This window comes from Brienomyrus brachyistius, unplaced genomic scaffold (genome assembly GCF_023856365.1).
Source record: "Brienomyrus brachyistius isolate T26 unplaced genomic scaffold, BBRACH_0.4 scaffold86, whole genome shotgun sequence".
Taxonomy (NCBI): domain Eukaryota; kingdom Metazoa; phylum Chordata; class Actinopteri; order Osteoglossiformes; family Mormyridae; genus Brienomyrus; species Brienomyrus brachyistius.
Genome location: NW_026042361.1, coordinates 516277 through 532847, shown reverse-complemented (window position 1 = coordinate 532847; position 16571 = coordinate 516277). Strand labels below are relative to the sequence as shown.

The following is a 16571-nucleotide window of genomic DNA, read 5'->3' as shown; positions in this document are numbered from 1 at the left end:
ATTTTTTTTCAACATTTTGAAAACACATTGCTTTTTAAAAAATTTAACTTACTATATATAGAAATACAGAATATATAGAAGAGTTTTAAAAATTTCAAGATGACCAAGTACACAAACCAAGAGTTTCACTGATTTATTTTTACAATATTCATTTCCGATTCATTTACAATTCCTTAAGGAACAGATAATAACAGTTAATAAATGACCTTGGACTCCAAATTAATGTTATCTGAAATCCACTCAATGCCAATAAAAACAGACTATCAGACTTACTCAGATATGCACAAGCTTTTTACGCAAAGCTTTTACATGTAGACTGATAAGACATTTTTCTACGAGTGAATTTGACGTGAGATTGTGTGTTTAGAATAGGGAGGTCCTTGTACGTTTTCAGCACTGGGTGGAAGTTCAATTGTTGGGTGGGGAATATAAAATTCATCCAGTCTAACATATTTTTTGCAGTTTTGGGGATCTTGTTGAAGCAAAACACCTTTGCAGGGATCAAATGAAAATAAAAAATTTCAGAGAAAAGCAACAACGTGGATTGGACAACAATTGATTTGGACAGAAAGTCCGGCATCATGAGTAAAAAGGTGGGTGGTCATATTATTATCAGTTCACAAGATATATTGGAGGTTTATCTTCTTATTTAACTGAAATATACTCAAGCTTTTGTGAAATTTTGCAAAATATAACATTTGGTGCTGGTATGTTACACTACCTCTTAAAATAATATTAGGATAAACATCAAGAACACAAATTTCTGTTTTTGTTAGTTTCAAATTCAAAGACAGCAATTTCCATTATAATCACTGGCTATCCTTAGGGCAGTGGGCAGCTCAGTGGGGTTAGGATTTGTGCCCGTGTCTAGAAGGTTGTGGAGTCAATTCCTGCAGCCAGCAGAGTGATTATGTCACTCTTGGGTTTTTAGGAAAAGCTAAACCACAGCTGTTCCAGGGGAGCTGGATACTAACTAACCCCAAATTTTCTTCGTTTCTTTATTGCATTGGACATCTGCTGAATAACTATGTCTAAACCCATGAAGCATGTGAAAACAAGCCTCTTGTACAACATTTTAAAAACTGATTGTTAATTGCTGAACTTCTTAATACGTTTCTATTGCTAAATTTGAATTTGCTTCTTTGTCTATGTATTTACAAATTCTTTACATTTGCATGTACAACAAATAATAATAATAATCTTGACATTACCCTGCAGCTTTATATCATTTCCACTATGCATTTCACCATAAATAAAAACAATTGTTTTCATAGAATCCACTTCAAAGAAACAAAGCAAACTAAGCAACTGGAAATTAGAAAACACAGTAGGCCTGAGAGGATCCTGTGTTTTATTGCAAATATCAAGCTATTCAGACGGACACTGAAAAATGTTCAGCAGATACTTAGATAAGAAAAATGCCATGTTTGTGGAGTGGATACTTGCAATGTGCATACCCATGGAATACTAAAATTGTAAGGGGTTCATAAGGGGAAAGCCGTCATAAAGGTATCAGAAGATCGATTAAATAAAAGATTCCATTCATTAGGTTGTAATACTATTTGATTTGGATACATCCATAAATTAACCAATTATTTTGGCAACATAAATATTTTGTGGTGCTTATTAACTCTTTTTATTTAGAATGGACACTATGGATAAAACTACTGAGAACATAAGGACAGAAACAAGACTGGGAGGTCACAAGTTATTCAGTCAAGTGATACACGAATACTAATAATTTTCTTCCCTTTTCATTGCTATATAAATACATTTATGATTTATGTTCCCAATCCCCTCCTAATTCTTTATTTGGTATTTTATGATTGTTGTTATGTGTATGGGGAGATACAGTGGGTGACTCTTCCTGAGTTAGGTGTTTGAACCGTGTACCCAGGACGTTTTCAAGTTCCGCTGGTATTGTGTGGGTTTTCTATAGCTACTCTTGTTTACTCCTGCACTCCCGAAACACATTTTAAGGCAAACTGCTGTATATGTCTTGCCCATTATGATGTAAGTATGTATGAGTGTCAATCTTAACAGGGATTAGCAGCCCATTCAGGCTCTAACCCAGTCTTATACTCTTTACCACCTGTGATAAGTTCGAGCCTGTCAGTGACCCTATACTGGATGAATAGCTTGAAGGTGAATTGATAGAAACATGATAGGTCTAAGACTTCGGTAATGGCATCCTGAGAAAGGGAGTTTCAGTTAATTAAATTCTGTAGTTAGTTAAGTGTTTTTTTTTGATATACACACACACACACACATGTACACACACACACTATATTGGCAAAAGTACTGGGACACCCCCCCAAATCATTGAATTCAGGTTTTCCAGTCACTTCCATAGCCACAGGTGTATAAAATCAAGCACCTATGCATGCAGACTGCTTCTACAAACATTTGCGAAAGAATGGGTCGTTCTCAAAAGCTCAGTGAATTCAAGTGTGGTACCGTGATAGGATGCCACCTGTGCAATAAGCACATTCCTGAAATTTCCTCGGTAATAAATATTACACAGTTGCCTGTTAGTGGTATTATAACAAAATGGAAGCTATTGGGATCAACAGCAATGAAGTGGTCGGCCACGTAAAATCACAGGTTGGAGACAATGCATGCTGAGGCTCACAGTGTGCAGAAGTCGCCAAAAGTCAATAGCTACAGACCTCCAAACTACGTGTCTAGTAGACAGTGCTCTAGAACAGTGCGTAGAGAACTTCATGGAATGGGTTTTAATGGCTGAGCAGCTGCATCCAAGCCTTACATCACCAAGTGCAATGCAAAGCGTTGGATGCAGTGATGGAAAACACATGGCTACGTGGTTGTTTCTCAGAGCTTGGGCTTGGCCCCTTAGGTCCAGTGATAGGAACTCTTTATGCTGCAGTATTCAAAGCCATTCTGGACAATTTCATGCTCCCAACTTTGTGGGAGTGGTTTGGGGATGGCCCCTTCCAGTTCCAACATGACTGTGCACCAGTGCACAAAACAAGGTCCATAAGGACATGGACGAGTGAGTCTGGTGTAGAGGAACTTGACTGGCCTGCATAGAGTCCTGACCTCAACCTGATAGAACACCTTTGGGATGAATTAGAGCAGAGACTGTGAGCCAGACTTTCTCATCCAACATCAGTGCCTGACCTCAGAAATGCTCTCTTGGAAGAATGGTCAAAAATTCTCATAAACACACTCCTAAACTGTGTGGACAGCCTTCCAAGAAGAGTTGAAGTTTAATGTGTTAAAGCCTATGTGTTAGGAATGGGATGTTATTATGTGTGTAAAGGCAGTTGTTTAAATACTTTTGGCAATATAGTGTGTGTGCATGTGCATACACCCATACACACACAGGTATCTATCGACTTGTGTCCAGGTTTCTTTTCGAAAGTGAGAACATAAGTCAATCTGGACTTATATCAATTATAGGGGAGAGGTCAAACATACTGTACAGCACAAGATTTAACTAAACCTCTATAGTGGTAATGCAATGTGTTTGTTTTGGTTCTTGCTGCATGCTGCACATGTGGTAAAATACATCTGCTAACGTCCACTATGTCTGCTTTGGATGTCTCCCGATAAATTTTATTAAGGCTCATAAGTAGGAGTGGACATACTCGGTAGGACATAAGTCAATGGATGACTGTACTTCATGATAAAGTCTCATGTAAATCACAAAATACATGTCCTGTCCTTCACGTGTTCTCACTGGAGCTGATTGAATGCATGTTTATTCTTTATCAAAGTATTCCTTTGTTTTGTATAAAATAAGAATATAGTATTGAGTACTGTGTCCTTGAAGTTCTGAAGGATACCCTCAAACATGCCATGTTCCTTTCTTTGTTTCATTCTCCCTCTTTCCAGGACTCATGCAATATGTTTGTGGAGATGGAGAAGGTGGATGGGGAGATGGATGTCCAGATCAAGAAAAAGAAACAAGTGAAAAAGGAGAGGCTGGAGAACATGAAAAGGGAAATGGACATTGTATGTATCAGGACAAGGCCATGAAGTCTCAGAAAAAAATGTATCATTGGGAAAATAATATCTGAAAGCATTGTTTTGAAGATTTTCATTGGAAACAAAAATTGATTTTTAAACATTAAATGAAACTGAAATGAAATTAGCATGTCTGATAAAAGTGTGTGTCCTTACAGGATGACCATGAGATTACCATAGAGGAACTTGAAATGAAATACACAACTAGTGTTACAAAGGTAACACCACTGTTTGACCATTGCTTTTTCTAATGTGAATGCAGAATGCATTTTAATGGGCAGTATGATATCTCAAAGGGTAGTATTATGGCCTCTATCTCTAGTGTTGGGTGGTAGAATCCTGTTCTATCAGTGTAAAGCTTGCATGTCCTCTTGGTTTGCTCTAAGCACTTGCATTTCCTCACAAGCTAAAGACATGCAATTCAGTGAATTCGAGTCTCTAAACAGCCCTTTATGGGTGTTTCCCTGCTTCCTGGGATACATTCCACACTGACTGGAATCCTGTACTGAATATTTGGTTAGCTTCTTCCCCCATTGATGTGTCTGCTGCTTATATACTCATTTGCTGTTCTGTAGTCATGTTTTTTTTTCTAACTTCTCGGTCTCCACATCCCATAGGGTCTGAACACCACCTTTGCAGAACAAGTCCTGGAAAGGGATGGACCAAATGAGCTAAAGCCTCCCAAGGGCACCCCTGAATATGTGAAATTTGCCAGGCAGCTGGCAGGAGGGCTGCAGTGCCTGATGTGGGTGGCAGCAGTCATCTGCTTCATAGCCTTTGGCATTGAGTATGCCAAGGGAGACCTGTCCAGTGATGACAATGTGAGAATTAGAACCTAAGAGGACAAAAGGAACACACTGGGAAGGGAGGACTCATGAAGGGCCTAGTTTGATGACAGGGATCAAATAATGCTCTCTGTAATGTTACCAAGAATGGGAGAAGGTCCATCATTTTACCCACCGATTCTGCCAGTATAGTGTTGTCATAATAATATTAAGTTTATATTTGCATTGTCCATACTATCTTTTTCTGCTTCATTTCCAGCTGTACCTGGCAATCACTCTGATTGCTGTGGTGGTTGTGACAGGATGTTTTGGCTATTACCAGGAGTTCAAGAGCACCAATATAATTGCCAGCTTCAAAAATTTGGTACCACAGGTAAGGATAAGAATAATGTAAAACTGCTAATGTATATGGCATTAAAATTTCAGACAATATTGACCAAAACTGTGTACTCCTTTTTACAGCAAGCCATAGTAATCAGGAATGGGCAGAAGAACCAGATCAATGCCAACATGTTGGTAGTGGGTGATTTGGTGGAGATTAAGGGTGGAGACCGTGTGCCGGCTGACATCCGTATCATCACAGCTCAGGGTTGCAAGGTAATCATCCAATAAAATGTTGATTCAGTCCAACGGAATAATACAATTTGACATAAATATTGGCAAAGCATTGTGAGAAATATTGAGTTCTTGTACTACTGTTACCAGACAAACACTTTGTTTTTACCTTCTGACTTTTCAGCTGATAAATACTGTAACTCTCGCCATAGGTAGACAATTCTTCTCTTACAGGGGAGTCTGAACCACAAAACAGGACTCCTGAGTGCACCCATGAGAACCCTTTGGAGACACGTAATATTGCCTTCTTCTCTACAACCTGCCTTGAGGGTCAGTTTCTATATTCACAGGGTATTCACATGTTCACACCACACCAACAAAGGGTAAACTGTGTTTGTAAGTTTACAAACTACAATAAGCGACAGAAAAACAGAATCATTGTACTGTGCTGTAATCACATAAATTTCAATAATTTCACGTGGGACTATCTTCCTGTTTCAGGAGTAGCTACAGGCATTGTTATCAATACAGGTGACCGCACAATTATTGGCCGCATTGCCAGTCTCGCTTCTGGGGTGGGGAATGAGAAAACCCCAATAGCCATTGAAATTGAACACTTTGTGGACATTATTGCTGGGCTAGCCATCTTCTTTGGCTTCACTTTCTTCGTGGTGGCCATGTTCATTGGTTATGCCTTCCTGGAGGCCATGATCTTCTTCATGGCCATTGTTGTAGCCTATGTTCCAGAGGGACTTCTTGCCACTGTTACTGTGAGTATATACGAGTGATTTTTCATTTTTATATTTTAACAGATATTTCAGTGTACTTTTGTCCTTTTTAAAATTGATTATGAAGTGGTAACCGTTTACTTGAGGGGGCACAAATAATACATTAAATAAGAGTGCAGTACTGCATTAATTAACTAAAACCTAAGTGTTAGTTACATACGGATCCCATGTTCATTCATCATTAATCAGTCATAATGGTTCCTATATTTCATGCAGCTGCTATATTTGTTTTTGATTTGTACTTGGGTAGTAACTGAGTTACTAGGTTTCTTGTGCCCCTCAAGAAAAGTGGTATCAATAAAGGCTTCATAATTGTGAAAGAAAATAAGCTGTCCCCTTTTGTAAAAAATAGTTTTTTACAATATAGCAAGCATAGGGGGGAAATGGATAGATGTATATCAAGCCTATCCCCTCTGCTTATCCTATGAACCTAATGTCAAAGGAATAAGCCTTATAAAAAAATTAATAAAAGTAAAGCAAATGCATTTAAATTTTGTACAAAATGTTTGAAGTCTTCATCTACATATTTGTTCTTATATGCAGCAGAAGTCTTAGGCTGATAAAGACATTTTTTTCTAAATGTACCTAAGTATTAAGTGTATGCCCCCAAAAAACACAACATTAGAATATATGCTAAATTAACAGTAACAATAAATGCTAACTTCAAAAAATTCTCCAAAAAGTTGCTGATATCTTGTTAAATGGCTAGAACATATATATAAAACGTAAGGTCCACAGGCTACATCAGGCGCAGTTCTTTTCGGTCCACGACATGAATTTGATATTCAAATAAAAATGACCCAGGAATAGGGGTGTAATAGTACACGAAATTCACAGTTCGGTACAGCCCAGTGGTTTTGGGTACGTGGTTTGGTGCAGTTTTGGTACAGTAGTAAAACAGATTTTTTTTCAAAATTATTTATTGCTAAAACTGCAAACAGAAACACAAATAGGAGCAACTGTAAATCAAAGGCAATGTGTCAGATGTTGCAGATTAAGAAAATATTTGTACATTATAAAAATAAATATGTAAAATAAATCAAATTCAAAAATGACATTATGACAGTCATAATTAACTAAATCTTGTATTCTCTACTACTGATTATAGTCACATATCTGTACCACGAAACACCCATATAGATGTGAGATTGTTTTAGTTTGGTCTTATTTTCCTGGCATCTTATATGCCATGGGTAAACTTGATGTTGTTTCAAATGAATTATTATGTTGGATGTGAGATGGCTATAACACAGGTATAAGTCTTGGTGGTGTGATTGATAAGGAAGCCAAAATGTCCCCAAATTTCCGATTATGACTGACAGTAACCAGCTTTAGCCGTAACCAACTCACAGCCGCAATTAGTTTTTTGTGTTGAACTTCTACCAATGAATTTTTGTTCCGCCCATGTCAAGAACATAAGAATTTTACAAACAAGAGGACCCCATTCGGCCTATCAAGCTCATTTGGGGAGAACTCAACTAATAGCTCGGAGTTGCTAAAATCTTATCTAGCTCTGATTTAAATGAACCCAAGGATTTAGCTTGCACTACACTAACAGGAAGACTATTCCGTACTCTAACAACACGCTGTGTAAAGAAGTGCTTTCTCAAATCCATTTTAAAGTGTTCTCCCACTAATTTCCACCTATGGCCACAAGTTCTAGAATTTAAACTAACACTGAAGTAGCCGTTTGGCTGAACAGCACCCAGACCTGTTAGAATCTTATATACCTGGATCATGTCCCCCCTTAGTCTCCTTTGCTCGAGGCTGAACAGATTCAGCTCAGCTAACCTCTCCTCATAAGATGTTCCTCTAAGACCAGGAATCATTCTTGTAGTCCTACGGTGAACCCTTTCCAAGGCATCAATGTCCTTTTTAAGGTATGATGACCAAACCTGCACACAATATTCTAGGTGGGGTCTTACCAAGGATTTATATAATCGTAGCATCACCTCCCTTGACTTAAACTCCACACACATAGAGATGTAACTCAACATCCTTTTGGCCTTTTTAATTGTTTCCCCACACTGGCGAGAGTGGGACATGGAAGCATCAACATACACACTGAGGTCTTTCTCATAATCAGCTACTTTTATTTCAGTGGAAACCATAAAATATCTGTACTGCAGATACAGGACACTAAAATTAACCTCAAATTTAATCATGTTGTGATCACTACCATCCAGTGGTTTTAAAACCTCTAATTTTCCAATCCTATATTGGTTGTTAGACAAAACAAGATCAAGAGGAGCATCTCCCCCAGTAGGGGTATTAACAAACTGAGTAAAAAAACAATCCTGTACTAATTCCACCATGTTAAGTTCATTTACTGAAGAACCAGAGACTCTACTGTCTGAACCACTGTGTCCCGTAAACTAAACTAAAATCACCCATAACTACCACATCATTTTTATTACTCATAAGCCTGATGTGGTTCTATAACATTCTGCATTCTTCTGAAACTGCATTAGCCTCTCACGGACCAAACACTGACAATTAGGTCATTTGGGTTTTTAGCATCAAGTTTTACCCAAACAGCTTCTGTACTTTTATTTTTACTATTTTACATATATTACAATCCACCTCCCTATACTGCAACACCACCTCCCAAGAAATATATTCATTTGTTTCATTGTGCACTCCAAATTCAAACTAGACAGCACATGATGAATATGTGCACCGTTACAGCCTTGCCTGGGAAATAGGGGTCATCCCGAGCAAAGCTGCACTAAACCTTCCCTCTCCCTCCATGGACAAGTTCAATAGTGGCAAGTTAGCATAAATTTCAGCAAAGCATTCTGGCTGTCATCTGGTTGTTTATATTTCTTGTCACTAAACTCAATCTACTTCTCATTTAAAACAAGGAGTTAGTGAATAATGTCAAATAAAAGCAGATAACAGTTCATCAACCCAGTAGACACATTTGATTTAATTATATGCCTTCAGAGAGGTTTTTGTGTATAATTGTTAAGTTATATTTAAAAAGAAAGTCTTCTGAAATAACAAATGTATATATATATTTGTAAAAGTCATTTACATCTAGTATAGCCATCCATCACAGTAACCGCTTAATCCCAACTAGGGTTGGGGGGGACCAGAGCCTATTCCAAGAACAATGGGCACAGGCAGGAATCAGCCCTGGGCAGTCACCAACACACCGCACACACACTCACAGGGGCAACTTAGAGTTGCCAACCAACCTATCATGCACACTTTTGGACTGTGGGAGGAAACCAGAGCCCCCAGGCAGAAACCCACGCAAACACTGGGAGGGCATGCAAACTCCACACAGAAAGATCCTATGCACAGCCCCGGGACTGAACCCAGGACCTTCTTGTCATGAGATAGCAGTGCCAACCACTGCGCTACCGTGCCCATCTAGTATAGGTATATGTAGGTATCGCTACCACCTCCCTTAATTACTTATTACATTTATAGTAAATAATACCAAATAACAGCAAAGTTTGGATTATACTTTTATTAAACAAACAAACAAGCAAATAAATAAGCAAGCAGGAAAGCCTTGGTCATCCCACAAATTCATTGCTTCCCAAACCAGTTCTCAGGGACCGCTCTGTGTATATGTTAAATTTCATTAGCCGCTCAATTAATTAACATTCAAATGATCCGATGAGTGGGCTGGCCCCCCATCCTGGGTTGTTCCCTGCCTCGTGCCCATTGCTTCCGGGATAGGCTCTGGACCCCCCGCGACCCAGTAGGATAAGCCGTTTGGAAAATGGATGGATGGATGGATGATCCGATGAGGTATTAGCCAGACATGGTATACTAGTAGTTGAGTCAAAAATTACATCATTGGTAGATTGGATGGTTACTGTAAATACCAGGGTGATATTCCGTTATAATATCTAACTCACAGACATCGTAGTTTTACACCAAGATCAAGATAAATTAAACATAATTTTCTTCGGCAGCCTAAGACTTTTGCACTGTACCATATATGGGATTTTTGTACATTTCTAATGACATAAAACCATTTCAATGGCACAAAAGAATGAATAATCTCTTCCCTATCTCTAGGTGTGTCTGTCCTTGACAGCTAAGCGACTTGCAAGTAAGAACTGTGTTGTGAAGAATTTGGAGGCTGTAGAGACCTTAGGTTCTACTTCAGTTATCTGCTCTGATAAGACGGGCACACTGACCCAGAACCGTATGACGGTGGCTCATCTGTGGTTTGACAACCAGATCCATGCTGCTGATACCACTGAAGACCAGTCAGGTGAGTGGTGACCATGTCCAGTCTATTAAATTTTTGAAAACTGCCGTGTCATACATCCAGTGATACTGAAGGTTTGGTGTCAGTTCTTAGTATAAATCAGTTTAAACCAGATGTAAATATAAGTTCATTGACACTATAGGTTCTGAAAGGCTAAGCCCATTGCATCTGAATATGCCATATTTATTCCAATGTAACTCCGTACGCAGGTCAAAGTTTTGACCAGTCATCAGAAACATGGCGAGCTCTTGCAAGGGTTGCAGGACTCTGTAACAGAGCTACATTCAAACCTAATCAGGAGACTGTGCCCATCCCCAAGGTGAGGAATAAGCCCACTGACAGACAGACTACTACAACAATACACATCGGAATATCAGCAATCAATAAAGACATTTTTTTTTTCCTACTTAAAACCACTGATTTACAAAGAGAGAAGTGGTGGGTGATGCTTCTGAGACTGCCCTACTGAAATTCACAGAGCTAACCATCGGAAACATCCTGGAGTATAGAAATCGATTCAACAAAGTCTGTGAAATTCCTTTCAACTCCACAAACAAGTTCCAGGTAAGATATTGACCTTTTGTTAAACTGACCAATAATGCTGGGTTTTCAGTTGCATACAATTCCCTTTGATATACAGGCTCTCTATCACATCCTTCAAGGAAATTCAGCATTTTACATTTTGTCTGTGGAGTTCTACGTCCTTTGACAACACATTGTTCATTTTCACTCGTTTTATATTTAGTTTTAATTTAATCTCTCCCCATGTTGGCTGGCAGTTGTCAATACATGAATTAGAAGACCCATTAGATTTGCGCTACCTGTTGGTGATGAAGGGAGCACCAGAGAGGATCCTGGAGCGTTGCGCCACCATACTTATTAAGGGTCAGGAACTTCCCCTGGATGAGCAGTGGAAGGAAGCCTTCCAGACAGCTTATATGGATTTAGGAAGCCTTGGGGAGAGAGTGCTTGGTAAGTGATATAAAGGGAGAGAGCATCAATTTAGGAAAGGATCTTTTTAAAGCAGGAAGATAGAACACCTGAAGGGTGTAAGGACAGAGTGACTTCGCAAGAATTTATGCTGATCCCATGTCCCCAAATTTTGCATTTTTTTAAATAGGCTTCTGCCACATATACCTGAATGAGAAGGAGTTTCCCAGAGGCTTCCGTTTTGACACTGATCAGATGAATTTCCCCACGTCGGGTTTGTGTTTTGCTGGCCTCGTCTCCATGATCGACCCACCACGTGCCACCGTTCCCGACGCTGTCAAGAAGTGCCGTACAGCTGGCATCCGGGTACTAATGAACGATGCAGAGTAAAAGCTTTTCTTACATATTATTAGGTTAGAGGGTTTGTACCGAGTAAGCATGGGATTTTGAAACTATTTCAAAAATAATTAATATAAAAATGTATTTTTACTCAGGTTGTCATGGTGACAGGTGATCATCCAATTACAGCAAAGGCTATTGCAGCAAATGTGGGTATCATCTCAGAGGGCAGTGAGACGGTGGAGGACATTGCCCACAGACTACGCATTCCTGTGGAGCAGGTTAACAGGAGGTGACAAAAAGAGAGACGCTATAGCCTTAAAAGTTGGGCTAGTGACATCTAATGGCACTTTGCCAGTCTACACTAGACATGAATAACAGCCAGGTCCACAGGCCATATCCAGCCCACTAAGCTATTTTTACTGGTGCTCACAAGCATTAAAAGAATGAATAAATGAACGAACAAATGAATGGTTAAAGTTTTATGTTCTTTGAAGATGAAAATTGTAAGCAAAACCTTCATTTTGCCCACAAATTTTTCTTAATGATATACGGCAGTGAGTTAAATATACAAGTTAAATTAAACATGAAAAATGCACTGGTTTTTATTGATTTCTCCATGAGTTTTCAAAAAGAGAAAGGCAAAATCTAACAAGTTTCTTTCATGGGACATGAAACTAATTTAAAAAATGCCCCCTGCTGACATGGAGAAACTCAGATTTCACCCTCCACAGAAAAATACTGCCCAGGCCTGCTCTGTACTCACGATGCAGAAAAGTCTGGAAGGTTTATATAGAAGTCCCATATAGCAAGATACCAAAGTCATTCTCAACATAAAATGTTTAAAGAATGGACTCCTAAATGCTTTCAATGAGTTATGTTGCATTTCCATTTTCATAAAAAAATTTTACTTTCTAATGCTGTTCTCAGGGATGCACGTGCCTGTGTCATCAATGGTGGGCAGCTGAAAGAAATGTCCAGTGATGAGCTGGACGAGGCCTTAAAGTGCCACCCAGAGATGGTGTTTGCCCGTACCTCACCTCAACAAAAGCTCATTATTGTGGAGAGCTGCCAGCGATTGGTGAGCTATGGGAATTTGGCTTATTTGCTCCAGTTATTTACCTCATATATGAATTTGACCAAATCATTGCAATATGATTTATGAGCTACAAGATTACAGTTGGATCAGAGTCGCTGATGCCAGAGTTGGAATATATTCAAACCACCTATACTTTGAAAAGTATATATTTCAGCTCCTGGACTGGAGATGTAGCAGTTAATTAACATTTATTTAGCAAGAATTTTGTAGATTTGCATAATATCTATGATTCTGATATCTAATACTTTCTGGTTCTCCTAACTTCTAACATTTTTCTATCTAGGGATCCATTGTGGCTGTGACAGGGGATGGAGTGAATGATTCCCCGGCCCTGAAGAAGGCTGACATTGGCATTGCTATGGGGATAGCTGGGTCTGACGCTGCAAAAAATGCCGCCGATATGATTCTGCTTGATGACAATTTTGCTTCCATTGTGACTGGGGTAGAACAGGGTGAGGAAATGGGAATAATGTTTGCTGTGTGATGCGTTTCATGTGCATAATGTAGAAGTCCAGCTGAGAGGTTATTCTCCCTCAAAGCAGAAGGTATTTTATCCTGTCACTGAAAATGTCTACATAGCCTTCAAGAAAGGGAAACAATGAAAATGAGGATACTACAGTATAACATTTAATGCTTCTAAAATAATTTGGCAAATACCAGACAAGTAACCTTAGGTCAATATCCCCACAATGTAATAAAAATAATCCACACACACACATGCACACGCATACACATTTTTTTACAATGTATCAATGTATGTAAACTTTGGTTATAATGGTGTTACCCAGCTAGCGCTTGCCACAACTTTGAGAACCACTCCTTTAGACGGTTTTAGACGGCCCATGGCATGTTTTTAAATCCAGCTGATCAATAGTTTTCCATAGAGACTAAAAAACGATGATGATCAGCGTCACCAATCTGCACCCCCCCCCCCCAATTCCTACCCCCACAGATGGCAAGTTTTAAAGGCGGCTGTTTAGTAGATTGTCCATATATAATTTTTTTAAGCTTTCTTTTACATTTTTCTTTTCTTTTGAAAACAAAGTGACTTACTTGGTGTCACATGTATGTGTGCTTGTGTGTTTATGTGTGTTGGGGGAGGGTGTTAGACAACTTGATATTTTCATTCATCCTGATATTTTTAAGTTAGAATGTCATGTTGTTGATGTTTTAGATATCGCCCAGCCCTGTGTATTAAAACCCCTACCTCCATGCACTGAAATATTACAATGAAACCCTTTTGTCAAAAGTATCTTTCACCAGCCCATGCTTCCCGTTTACTGCCATCCTTTCATAGGTCGCCTGATTTTCGACAATCTAAAGAAATCCATTGCCTACACTTTGACCAAAAATATCCCGGAGCTCACACCCTACCTTATTTATATCACTGTCAGTGTGCCTCTTCCCTTGGGCTGCATCACCATTCTCTTCATTGAACTGGCCACCGATATTGTGAGTTTACTAATGTACTATCATCATCTATCTCATTTTTTTTTCTTTCTACCTTTCTGGCCCTTCAATCTAACCATCCCATTTTGTATCCACAGTTTCCCTCTGTATCTCTAGCATATGAGAGGGCAGAGAGTGATATAATGCACCTGAAACCTAGAAATCCACGCCGGGACAGACTGGTCAATGAAGCTTTGGCTGTCTACTCTTACTTCCAGATCGGTTAGCATGTCTAAATATGAATCAACAAACGTCATATTTTTTTCATTCAGCCCCTAATATTCAAAGTTAATTTAGCTGACGAAGATGCTGTGTGTAAAGGCTCTTTTGATTTGTAGATGTTCTTTGGACTACTTGTGTCTTGAGCAAATTAATGTAAAACAGAGATGGGCAAAAGCTGGCCTGTGGAGCTATATTTAATGGCCCATGCTGTTGCTAAAATAAAATAAAAAGTTTTATGTTCAAATCTATGAAGATAAACAGATTTCCCCCCATAAATTCTTCTTTGAATTAAAAATTAACATGTAAGTTAAACATGGAAAATGCACAGGTTCTAGCAATTTCAGCACATGCTTTCAATAAAGGAAGAAGTAAAATTTAATTAGTCTATTGGTTTAACTTTAATGGGACATGAAAATAATCATTACAAATGGCCCTGGTAACATTGTGAAACTTTGGTTTGGCACTCCAGAGAAAAGAACTGTCCAATCCTGCTCTGCACTCATGTGGCAGAACAGTTTGGAGGGTTTATTTGGAAGTCGCACATAACAAGTGACCAAAGTCATTGTCTGCAGTAGATGTTTAAAAAATTGTGTAAATGGACATTTGTATGTAAATCTGCTGACAGCCTTTTTATTTTCCTTCTAGGTGCAATCCAGTCATTTGCTGGCTTTACAGATTACTTTACAGCCATGGCGCAAGAGGGCTGGTATCCCCTGCTTTGCGTGGGGCTAAGATCTTACTGGGAGAATACTCACCTTCAGGACTTACAGGATAGCTATGGTCAGGAGTGGGTTAGTGCACTTCTTCCGTTTTGCTTTACTCATTGCGTGCTGCCTAAATTTAACTCCCTGTGGGAGAGTTAGAGTACAAATAAACTGGTCACCTTTAGGTGTAGGCTATAACTTCACTATGTACATGTATACAGTATACTTCACCATGTACATAGAATATTTTCAGGAGTATTAGAAAAAACATCAAATGAGCCATTTTGTTGAATGAGTTTGTTTAAATAGTTACAAATGAGACATTTTGTCGTTTGTTGAACTTACAATGTCTTTTTTGAGTTTCAGTATAAAAAGAATTGATATTGCTGTTTTGCTCTTCTCAGACATATGGCCAACGCATGTACCAGGAGTACACTTGCTACACTGTCTTCTTTGTCAGCATTGAAATCTGTCAGATTGCTGATGTCTTAATTAGAAAGACTCGTCGGCTGTCTGTCTTCCAGCAGGGCTTCTTCAGGTCAGTGGATTTCAATTGCAGCACATTCACTGTTTTAGCTACTTGTTTGTACGTCAGAACACACCAGTGATTCCTCCCTCTGCAGAAACAAGGTGCTAGTTGCTGCCATAATCTTCCAGCTCTGTTTGGGAAACCTGTTGTGCTACTGCCCAGGAATGCCTAATATTTTTAACTTCATGCCCATTCGGTAAGCTTGCTTTTTGTTTTATAAGCATGTGTATGCTGTTACATTTAAGGTCTCCTTTTACAAACTGCAATTTATTTATAAAATATAACAGTTAATATTTAGAAAACACTAGTCATATTTCATCCTATTCCTGTTTGAAGACATTTTGAACTCTTAAGGTTAATATGAACAAAATAAATTCATACTTAAGCAAAATTATCCATCTTATATGTATCTCTTGTACTGGTCTCTTATACTTATGTATATATATTCCCTCTGGATTTCAGAGTTCAGTGGTGGTTTGTTCCATTACCTTATGGAATTCTGATCTTCATCTATGATGAGATTCGTAAACTAGGTGTGAGAAGATATCCAGGGAGTGAGTATCTTCCGTGTAATCTTCAATATGTGAATTTAAACATCCATTATTTATTTTTATAATCCCATGTGGGGCAGTCAGAAGTACAAATTCCATTGTCAAATCTTTCTGAGTAATATATATATTTGAAGGCTCACACATACATGAATTGTCTAAAAACTGTGAAAAATATTTAGACAGAATGTGACACAAGTATACCATGTTTGGAAGGTAAATAACATTAAAACCTCTGCAAAAAGTCAAAAACTTATATTTAAACCATCATATCAGGAAATACTTTTTGTCTTCTTGATTGTCTAGTCATTTTATGTTATACCATTTCATTTCATAATAATCAAGGAAATATTACATTTTTCTCTGCCAGGCTGGTGGGACCAGGAGTTGTACTACTGA

General features: G+C 38.6%; 1 protein-coding gene across 1 annotated transcript; it reads left to right on the top strand.

The window, feature by feature from the left end:
• Positions 1–581: 581 nt before the first annotated feature.
• On the top strand, positions 582–16571 carry LOC125727107 (potassium-transporting ATPase alpha chain 1). The gene is made up of 23 exons (XM_049003803.1): positions 582–593; positions 3859–3978; positions 4149–4208; positions 4608–4811; positions 5035–5148; positions 5238–5372; positions 5543–5660; positions 5832–6100; positions 10157–10355; positions 10562–10671; positions 10782–10916; positions 11132–11324; positions 11473–11648; positions 11777–11913; positions 12552–12702; positions 13004–13172; positions 14018–14172; positions 14268–14391; positions 15037–15182; positions 15500–15633; positions 15719–15820; positions 16087–16178; positions 16543–16571. The coding sequence occupies exons 1-23, from the start codon at positions 582–584 to the stop codon at positions 16569–16571; spliced, it is 3084 nt and encodes a 1027-aa protein (XP_048859760.1).

What these genes read in the sequence shown, in the direction of transcription:
- LOC125727107 (XM_049003803.1), top strand. An exon ending in TACCACTGAAGACCAGTCAG is followed by an intron (nt 10,356 to 10,561) that starts GTGAGTGGTGAC and finishes CTCCGTACGCAG; the next exon opens with GTCAAAGTTTTGACCAGTCA. An exon ending in GCCGTACAGCTGGCATCCGG is followed by an intron (nt 11,649 to 11,776) that starts GTACTAATGAAC and finishes ATTTTTACTCAG; the next exon opens with GTTGTCATGGTGACAGGTGA.